Source organism: Ambystoma mexicanum, chromosome 3p (assembly GCF_040938575.1).
Source record: "Ambystoma mexicanum isolate Mex_15411 chromosome 3p, UKY_AmexF1_1, whole genome shotgun sequence".
Classification (NCBI taxonomy): domain Eukaryota; kingdom Metazoa; phylum Chordata; class Amphibia; order Caudata; family Ambystomatidae; genus Ambystoma; species Ambystoma mexicanum.
The window spans coordinates 914499884-914510322 of NC_090925.1; the positions used below are offsets into that span (position 1 = coordinate 914499884).

General features: G+C 49.3%; 1 protein-coding gene across 2 annotated transcripts in view; it reads right to left on the reverse strand.

The window, feature by feature from the left end:
• LOC138581104 (signal-regulatory protein beta-1-like) overlaps positions 1–10019 on the reverse strand; it is a 465646-nt gene extending 455627 nt beyond the window's left edge. The window contains exon 1 of one of the 2 annotated variants that reach the window (XM_069652181.1): positions 9584–10019. In XM_069652181.1, coding sequence (XP_069508282.1) covers positions 9584–9629 — 46 coding nt within the window. In that variant the 5' untranslated portion in view covers positions 9630–10019. The remainder of the gene's footprint in view (positions 1–9583) is intronic. The other variant, XM_069652182.1, reaches the window with a different exon arrangement.
• Positions 10020–10439: the final 420 nt, after the last annotated feature.

Consider the following 10439-nt stretch of genomic DNA (forward strand, 5'->3'; position numbering starts at 1 on the left):
CTGTTTTCGAAGTGGTCTTTTGCCTCTGGTGCCTAAAACATACTGTGCCAGAGGACTTCTCCAATAAGTGAGACTTCAGATATAAATTCTGGAGCGCTCACATGCAGACCGTCAATACTCAAAGCATCCTCAATTGGACGGATGATATTGGTAAACTCTGGTAAGTGTGCAGTTACATTGGTAATAGCCGGGGAAGAGATATTAGTGTTTTGTGAGGGCGAAACATACATAGAATGTACTTGGTCACACATATTACCACAAATGATGACAGAGTCTTCCATACCAGGATGATGCGTAGTAGGTGGTAGATAGGCGGCCGTGGGCAACAGTTTTTGACTTTGGGTCCATAACACAATTTCCTCCAAACTGTTTGTTCAGTTTGTCATACATAAGTTCAATTAATTTGTGTAAGCTTAGGACCGAGGTATTTATGGCAGTGAGGACCAGTTCCGTCATATTGGAGGTTACAGAAGGGAATACGCAAGGAGGTTGACTCATTGCCCGCGGAGTGGGAAGTGCAAAGGAGGCGATGGAAGTGTCCACCTGCGTTGAACAAGAGTAATAATGCACTTCCCCAACTGGGGTGTGGTGCCCTTCACTGCGTATTGGAATAGGCGATTCACACTGACTTGCATATATTGATATGCCAGTGTTTTCTTCGCCCGAGCTTAAAGATGCAATGGGTGAGATGCTTGGTAAAGATTTGTTACTATATTTTCTCTTGACATTTCTGGCTTTTAGAGAGGCTAGTATAGTTTGATCCGAAATGTTATTTTTAGTATGAACGCACGCCACAGGCAGGCTGTTAATCGTCTGTGCCATGGGTGCAAAAGAGGTGAAAGAGGCAACCTGACATCTATTTACAGCGACTTGCGAAGGGGTACAAAAACCTGGCTGGCTACAGAATTTTTGAGGCAGAACAAGGGTACACAAGTTACTATTTGAGGTGCCTGTAAACCTTGGGGACAAGGTAAATGGCGGAATTTAGGACTGAAACATTGGCGGATTGGTACAGGGCACACCTGAAAGGGCGATGTTGTCAGGCATGTTAGTTTTTAGAGAATATGCAACAAACACCATGAGCAAAAAGAGAACCAATCCGTCCAAATGGAAACAAATCGTTACCTTTGATACTAGAAGTCAAAAGCCACAAAAGTCGGCATCCAGTAAATATCATGCTCACCATCAGAATTGACAACCCCAAAGAAAGAAAAGCCACAGCCGCAACGTTGCAGCGAAGCGGCAAAGCAGAACTTATTATTCCTGGAGAATCAGTCCAAAATGTTCAGCAAGGGCAGTCCTTTCAAGCGGCAAAGCAGAACTTATGCGTGATCTTGCTCGTGTGCGCACGCTGAGCGCGTGCAAGCCCAATTTATGCAAGCCAAAACCCTCGTAGTTTCCTGGGAGGGTCTATTGTGACTGTCAATCACAGTCAGCGCGGATTGTCCACTGCAGCAGTCCTTTCAAGCGGCTCCTGGACAATCAGTCCAAAAAGTTCAGCAAAGGCAGTCCTTTCAAGCGGCAAAGCAGAACTTATGCGTGAACTTGCTTGTGCGCCTGTGATGATTTACCAGGTACATGGATGTGGAAAGAGAGGTTGCTGGACTGAAGATATTCTACCTGGCCCTGTGCTGATTTTCAGGGTGGTTGACAGTGTCTGCCCACTTTTTTCCACTGTGTCAACTCCAACCCCCTTGGGTGTTTTTCAGGCCAGCATGCAAAAAGGCTTGTTTGCTCAAGTTTGCGCCCACCAGGATTTAAAACCACGAACCCACAAAACCACATGCAAGTGGTCTTCAAAGCACACGTCTTGCATTGGTATTTTGCTTTCCATACAATATTTCAATATAGATTTGTGGGTTGAAAGGGTGCACACCTTTTGTACTTTCCCAGGAGTGTGCTAGGAAAATCTCCTCTAGCTATTTCTTTTCCTGGGGATTGATGATTCATTTTGTGACAGACAATGCTCATTTTTTTAAACCTCTCTTTATTAGTTTTCCAGTTGCATAACAAATAACACATTAGGCAATGTCAGTACAACCTTACGAACAGAAGAAGAAAAAAAAAAGAAAAAAGACAAGCAACAACCCCTACATGGGAACAAACCCCCTCCCCTCCTCCTCCCACCCAACCCTTCAACTCCTACCAGGTCATCTATGCATGCAACAGAACACATCCAAATGACACAAATTTCACCTTGGATACAGTGACCTAAACTGTCTTCATGAAGACAATGAGCCAGGTATTAATAGGCCCACAACTGATGAAGATGCTGAATGGAATTATATAGTCAATAGTCCTCAACTCCGTTCTTGGATGCCTTCCTCCTTATCCTGTGACGAGAGGGTACTCTCAGAGTCCAATTCACGAGCCATATAGCTCCTAAAAGAGTGCCAATAGTCCTTGGGTCTACTATTGAGGGGGAGCATTTGGTGGTATTGCGACTCTCTACGCTCATACCTCGACATGCAGTTCACCCATTGATGTATTGACGGGGCCCTGGAAGAACCCCACGCACGTGCCACCAGAGACTTGGCGACCACCGAAGCCATCCCAAACAGTTTTCTATCGGTGCGTACAGGTAGATCCACCCACGACAGTACCCACGCTTCTGGAGTGAAAGGGATCGAGATCTCCAACACCCGCCCCATCACCTCAGAGACAGCACCCCAGAAAGTCTGGACATGGGAACAAGACCAAGCTACATGATAAAAATCAGCAGGGGACTGATGACATCTCTTGCACTCCGATGACCGAAGGGGAAACAGTTTATGCAGACACAGTGGAGAATAATACAAGTGATGAAAAATTTAAAGTGAATCAGGCGAAATCTGTTATTACTAGAAATCGACTTAGTCTGAGCACATATGCCTTCCCACTGAACATCAGGTAATGCGCGAGCCATACCAACTTCCCATTTGGCCTTATAGGAAGAAGAAGGAGAGCCCCCAAGCCCGGCAATACAGGGAAGGGATCACTTTTCTAGAAGAGGGCGGGGTCACAATATATTCTAAGACGGGGGAGGTTGCTGGTGCATCAGGGAAGTCGGGCCATTTCGATTTCAGTACCTCGCGGAGACGAAAATATAACAACTGGGTGATCGGAGTCCAGTCGCCTCTCGACTTTAGGTTCTCCCAAGTTATGAATTTCCCTTGCGGTGCTACATCGCCCAGGTTATGAATGTGCAGGCTCTGGAAGTGTTGAATAAAGATGTGTTCAAATGTAAGAGGAATCCCACGGACCCTATATATAGCCAGCTTGGGTGAATACCACAAGCCCATCCCCACCAACTTCGCCAAGCTGTCCCAGGCCCTAAGCGTAATCTCCAACGGCTGAACCTCCGACCTCAAATGGCACTCCCGTACAGCCCAAAGGTAGCCTCTAAGGTCCTCCGTTTGAGCAATCGACCTTTCCAACTGCGAGTGCGGCAGCTCATTCGTTGGGGACCACCACCAAATCGAGTATTGGATCTGTGCCACTAGAAAATAAAGGAACAGGTTAGGAACCTCAAAACCCCCCAGGGCATATGAACTGTACATTGAGCGCAGGGAAATGCGGGATCGTTTCCCCACCCAGATCAATCTAATCAGCATAGACTCTATACGATTCCAGAATGATACAGCGGGCCATACTGGAACGTTGTTAAAAACTTACAAAAGTTTTGGTAAGACAATCATTTTGGCTAAGGAGATGCAGGCCACCTGGGAAATAGGAAGCCGAACCCAAGAATCCACCCGGTGTTCCAGATGTTGCAAGGTAGAAACATAATTTTCCTGATACAAGAGCGTAGGGGAAGTGGACACCCTGATACCCAAATACCGGATCCCCTGTGGGCACCACGCAAAGGCCTCTCCCACATCCTGTGGGGTGACTCCCGGTGTAAGGGGAAGTACCTCTGACTTGGACCAGTTTATCTGTAGCCCAGACAGGGCGCCAAACGCAACTATCTCTCCCACCACGGGTTGCAAGTTTATGCGAGGATGTTTTCTATATAAAAGCATGTCATCCGCGTAAAGTGAGATGATAGATACATGCGAATGGAGTATCACACTGCGATGAGAGTGAAATTCTCTCAATACACAGGCCTCCTCCTTTGAGGGGGTTCATTAAGAAGCCCACCAATCTCAGAGTCCAGCCAACCCAAGGCCACCCTATCAAGAAAGTCAGTAATATCGTCCTGCCCAGCCGAACCAGTAGCAGTGTACAACTGCTCATAGTATTGGCAAAATACCTCATTTATCTCAAGAACATCCCTGACAAGCTGACCACCCTGAGATTCCACCTCTAGAATAGGCTCCAAATGATTCTCCTGTCTGACAGCCCAGGCCAGGGTCCTACTCGGACAATCTCCCTCCCCATATCTCGCTGCGGCCACTGGGTCGCCCAAGAATCTTTCCTCCTCGTCCATCAGGGCCTGAACCTCCTGCCTCCTTGCTGCAAGAGTATTTTGCAGGTCTGGTGAATCTGCGCTTCCCTGAAGGAGTTCCAGATCCCTGATTTCCCTCTCCTTACGTGCTAGCGCACCACGAATACTCTTCAGCACCCCCTCTTCCTGCGACATGCACCAGGCTCATAGAAACACCTTAAAAGTTTCCCAAACCACCCCCGGACTGGGAACTGACTCAGCGTTAAATTGAAAAAAACTCTATGATGGCCTGGCGAAGCCCCTCCCGGAACACCAAGTCCTCCAACGCCCGGGCGCGAAACCTCCAGCGAAGCTGCCTCGGATAGAATGGGGGTCCCTTAAATTTTACCAGCACTGGGGAATGGTCTGAAAAGGTACGCGGGAGAATATCCGCCCTGACCACACCGCGGGCCAAGCCCGGGGACATAAACACATAATCGATTCTAGACAAACTCCCGTGTACACTAGAGCGAAACGTGAATTCCGGAGTGTCTGGATGACACCGTCGCCAAACATCAAACAAGGGGTAGTCACCTATAATGGATTGCCATTTTTGCGCTGCATGGGGAATTGACTGTTGAGTCGATGCCGACCTGTCCCACATGGAAGAAAGGGCCACATTAAAATCCCCTGCCCACACTATCTCGTAACCCGGGAACAGTCGTAGATGCTATGAGCATGTTTGAAAGAAATCGGGGGAATCATTATTAGGGCCGTAGATGTTTACAAACATAATAGAATGGGTTGCGATCTCCCCAGCCACCAGCAGAAATCGTCCCTCCTCATCCCCCACCTGTTTGTGAAGTTTAAATCCTAAGGAACGATGAATGTATGTTGCAATACCCCGGGAATGTGTAGACTAAGAAGAACCATACCTATGTATTCCCCAGCCGGAAAGGGCAGGGAGCTTGTAACCCCTTCCCAGGTGCGTCTCCTGTAAACATACGACATTAATCTGGTGATTCCTTGCATAATTGGATATGAGTCGTACCTTTTTCGCATTAGTGAGGACCCGAATATTCCATGTAAGAAAAGTTATGTCCAAAGGGACTGGGGGACCTGGCCCCGAAGGGAGAACTCATGTCAACAGAGTATGGGTATATGTCGAAGAAGCTGCAGTCGCCAAAACATCAACCGAGGCACAGCCATGGGAAAATTCAGTCTGTCCGGGCGCACCCGGAGCTTCACCTTCGCCAACAAGAGAGCTCACCCCTCCCCTCCCTTGGGTACAAATATATCGGGGTAACCACATCCAAGACTATGAGAGAACCCCAGCAGATGTGAAGACAGGTCAAAATCAGTTACTAGACAGGTGATACCACCCAATATAAGTCTGCTGAATCCTCCATCTGTGCATACAATAACCTGGGAAATCCCCCCCCCCAAACAACACCCAAACAATTCCAACAAAATAACAATCCAGACACCGGACCCCTCCCTCCACCCACGCCAGAAACCCCAATCTACTGGCCCCCTCATCCCACCCAACACCCTAAACCCCACAAACAATATGAAAGTCCAAACTAAGTGGCCGCTGGGTTCGGGGGGAAGCTGGCGGCATCTGCGGCTCATAAAGCTTGGAGGCACAATACCATGGTTTCATGTCACAGTTCGATCACCCACCAGAGAACAAAGTTAGTTGGTACAGTCATGACTCAAAGAAATGTTTTACATGGCCATCACACAGGTGTATCATTGAGCAGCCCCATGACCACGCCAATTCGCTCCCAATCAAGGGGACATCGGAGCAGGAGGCGTGGGGTCCGGGATGCCCGAGGCGAACCTCTCGGCCGATTCAGGGTTAGTGAAGACGGACACCTTACCCCCATGCACCACCCTAATTTTAGCAGGATACATCATAGCATAGCGGACCGCCTTCTTCCGCAACATGGCCTTAACGCTTAGAAACGTCTTCCTCTGATCCTGCACCTGCTGGCTAAAGTCAGGAAATAAACGTATTGTTGATGAGCCCCACTGCAGGATCTTCTTTTCCCTGGCCACGCGCGACAGGGTATCACGATCCCTGTCGTTTAAGATCCGGGCTATAATGGCCCCCTCCGGGGCACCCGGGGGCGGTCTGACCGCCAATGAACGATGGGCCCTTTCGACCATAAACAAATTTGAAACTGGCGGATTCTCCAAAACCTCCTTCAGAAGCTGTTCAACAAAGAGTTCCATGTTATCAATATGAGTGGACTCAGCCACCCCAGTAATCCTTATATTGTTCTTCCTTCACCTCCCGTCCAAGTCATCATTCTTCGCCGTTATTTTCTTAACTGCCTGTTGCAAGGAGGTCACCTCTCTTTGGAGAGTGGAGATCTTGTCCTCCCCATCCCCAATCCTCTGCTCCGCCTCAGTCATCCACCCGCACAGCTTCTCAATTTGTATCGTCGATACGTCCACCTTACAGGTGAGAGCATCAATCTTTGCTCCCAAGCTGTCAGTACTTCCCTTGATGGCCAATAAGGTTTGATTTAAGGCAGATATATCAAACTGAGCAGCCCCAGACTCCTCTCCCTGGCCCGCAATTGCTCTATCCGCCTTTGCGAATTGCTCCATCTTAGATTGTTTCTTTGGGTTGCCCATTCTAGGGAGATACAGGGAACCACAGACAGCGGTCGCGCCCAAGCTGCACCGGCCACCGGGAGAAGAAATTCTTTAAGTCCAGATTGTGTCAGACTTAAGGGGCGTATAAGAACAACAGGAGGGCAAAGGTCCCAGCACCCACCACAGCCTCAGGGACAATCCCGAGCTGCGTCTCACTCCACCGTTACTTAACCCAAACAGGTGGGGGGGAACCACCAACCAGCCCACAGACCACCCCATCAGGAGTCGAATCCAGAGGTGGCCCTAGAAGTATAGAAGCCACAATGCAGCCCAAGGGAAAAATGTTTTTTATAATTTTCCCTCTCCTTCCCCTCCTTCTCCCCACGGAGAAGGGGGCACCCCACCACACTCCAAAATAGGTGGCCGGGGGGGTACCCCCAGCGTCTTCAACAGGGGCGGTGTTTCGCTAGAGAGTGCCACCTGCCACAAGACTCAACTGCCCCCAGGCTGCACCACCGTTCTCAGGGAGCAGCAACCAGCTGGTGCCCAAAGTCACTCGCTGCCATGAGGGAGCCCCCAGAGCACAGGTGCGTACAATCACGAAGGGGCTGCTCCACCCACCTCCAAGGGGGCTACGACCCCCTGCCCCCACTGTTTCCAATATCCCAAGCCGGCAATCAGGAGCCCAGCGACTATCCGCCGAGAGCAGGACCCACGGCGCCGAGCCGGAGCGCTAGCACCGCAGAGCGGATACCAGAGCTGGCTCCCGGCCTCCAGAATGACAGGAGCAGGTGCAGCGGGACGCACACACCGGCACCACGCGCCGTCCGCTCTCAAGCCGCGGCCACAGCACCCCCAACACAGGCCGGGGCCACCCGACACTCAGGTCTCCACGAGGCAGGAGGGGAGGGGCACACCAGGTCCACACGGCCGATGCTGCTTAAGGCCCCAAGACAGGGCACTGCAATCCGCCGCTCGCAGCCCCCGAGCTGCGGTCCAAGGGTTCTCCTAGTGCTCCGCCACAAACTACAGCGAAATTCACGACTCAGCCACACATAATTCAGCTCCGGTGGACGAAGGATCCACAGCCTCCAGCAGAGCGCTCTCAGGCTGCAGCCATCTTTGATGCCGCGCAACAGCGCCCCCCCCCCGACAATGCTCATTTTTATTTCGAATTTTCTTCTATTGGGAGGGGCCAGTTGAATTAAATTTGCGTATTTCACTTTAGGATACGTTCTGTCCTGTGCGTATGTTAATGATACCCCACACTTTTTTCTGGACTTGAAGCCCTATTGATGCCATTTGAACGCTTGTAGAATTGCTTACTCTGACTGCCTCAGTGCCTTTCCGGTAGATAGGCTTTGTTACGATTGAACTGTCCTGTGGCAAAAGCCATTTGGCCTGTCTGGCCCAGGGCCAATCCCTGCACTTGCATCCTTGGAACGTGTCACATTAAGTATATTTGGATTACTTACCCATGATCTTCATTACTCTATGTCTTGCTCTTCCTCGTCACAGTGCTTTCTTTTGAAGTACCCATCCCTACAAATTGTTGAGCTCACTCGCCTACTCCAAAAAAAGCCTCACTCCTGATATTGCTACAACCGTAATATTAACAGTTACAATTTAGATATTGAACGTCAGTGTATTTGTTCCCCACGGATATTAATGACTAATTTTGTGACATCATTTTCTGCAATGCAAATAAAGGGGCCCCACACATCTTTTGCCGCCAAGGGCCCCGGAAATCCTAGGGCCGGCCCAGTTTATATGACTTGAAACATGGAAAAATAAAACCTGGTGTTTGGATAAAGTATATTAAAATGGGCGAAAGAACAACTTTATCAATTGAACAACCAACAAAGATTTGGGCTACAACTAAAACTCTCATCAAATATTTTAACGGACACTTGTACTCTGATAATTTGTTTTACAGGAAATGTTGAATTCCTATTATTCTTTATTTTCTCATGTTAAATTACTGAATTTGTATTTTTTCTTCCTTCGTTAATTGTTATGTATAATCTCTTCTGTTGAAATTGAAAGGTTGATTTAAAAACACCTTAATCAATAAAAAAAAAGAAAATTTCTCGCCAATCCTCTAATTGAGCCAGTGTGCTGGGGCACTCATCTCATGACATACGCGGACGGACCCATGCACTTTATTTGCGCAATGTAGCACAAAAAAACGGTGCTCAGAGTCAAAACGGAGAGAAGGATCAGATTTAAAGTTGGTCAAGTCCACGGGTGCATTTTTACAAGCGCATGACTGCTAAGAGTCACAGGCGTGCGTGTACAAGGTGGCGTCGTGGTAGATAGTGCATGAGCTGTTTACAATAGATGATGCTTTAACATGTAGACAGACCCGTCGCACAATAGAAGTGCCGCAGGTGCAGTAGAGTGCTGTCATCTCACTGTCTATATTTCACGCCCGGTCCCCGTCTACAAGACCATGTCATGCGCAGGTACAAATAGAATGTAGAAAAAAACAACATGCAACTAGTGAGGCACACAATAAAACCCAAAACGGATGCTAACATCTTTTAGGCATATGCGGTAGGGCGTAGGGACCTATACACGCTCCAACCTTCCTATTTCATAGGTCTTGCTGCGTCATACAGGGATACTTACAGGCTCCCCTCAGCAGCAGGACAATTAGCACAGGCAGCAGATGCATCTTATTCCATCAAGGGAGCGCGGGAGGGGTGTCTGCTCTATTCCTCGCGCCTCCTCCTTCTTGGGCGTCCGTGTCTGCTTCCTCTCACACCCTTCCTGCCATGCCACTTCGCTCCTCTTCCTCGCCTCCCCTCGTGCAGCAATGGCAGCCGCTCTTTTTCAGACGCTCACCGGGCGGCGCGGGCTTCAAGCTTTTCTCCACAGCGCCTGTAGAGGGCGAAGACCCCCCCCCCCCCCTCCCTCTTCTGCGCGTCCTGCTCAGGCGGCACGCCTCCCCTTTCTCTGCTGTTTTTTTTTGTTTTCAAGGGAGGATTTTCTGTTTAATCCTAAAATGATAGATGCGCCCCAGAACAGGAGGCGATGGGATCCTGCGTGTGCAAAGTCGGAGGCTGAGCAAGGCACAGTGTTGCCGTGGCAACAGAGGCCAAGATCAGCAATGCAACCCAGCATTAGACTATAACAACCAGTGACAAAGCCAGCAGTTTGGGCTTTTGCTCATGGACATCACTTGCCAGGCATTTCCATCGTATGCCCTTGTACACATACTCTGTACCAGCTGCTGGCTTTTTAATAGCTAGGTAGCAGATGTAATTGCCAAGTATTGCCAGGATACGACCTTGTCCCACCACATCATACATTTAATTTCTGTCAACCTTTTGAGTTGCCAACGCAGGTGGAAAAAAAGAGGATTCCGTTTTTTCGGGTGAAAGCTCCATTGAGGCCTATGGGCAGGCGGGCGGATTGGCAGGCGAGTGAACTGACTCCATGGCCAGTTCCAACCGCCAAAAGCGAGCGAGTTGACAGGTATGTC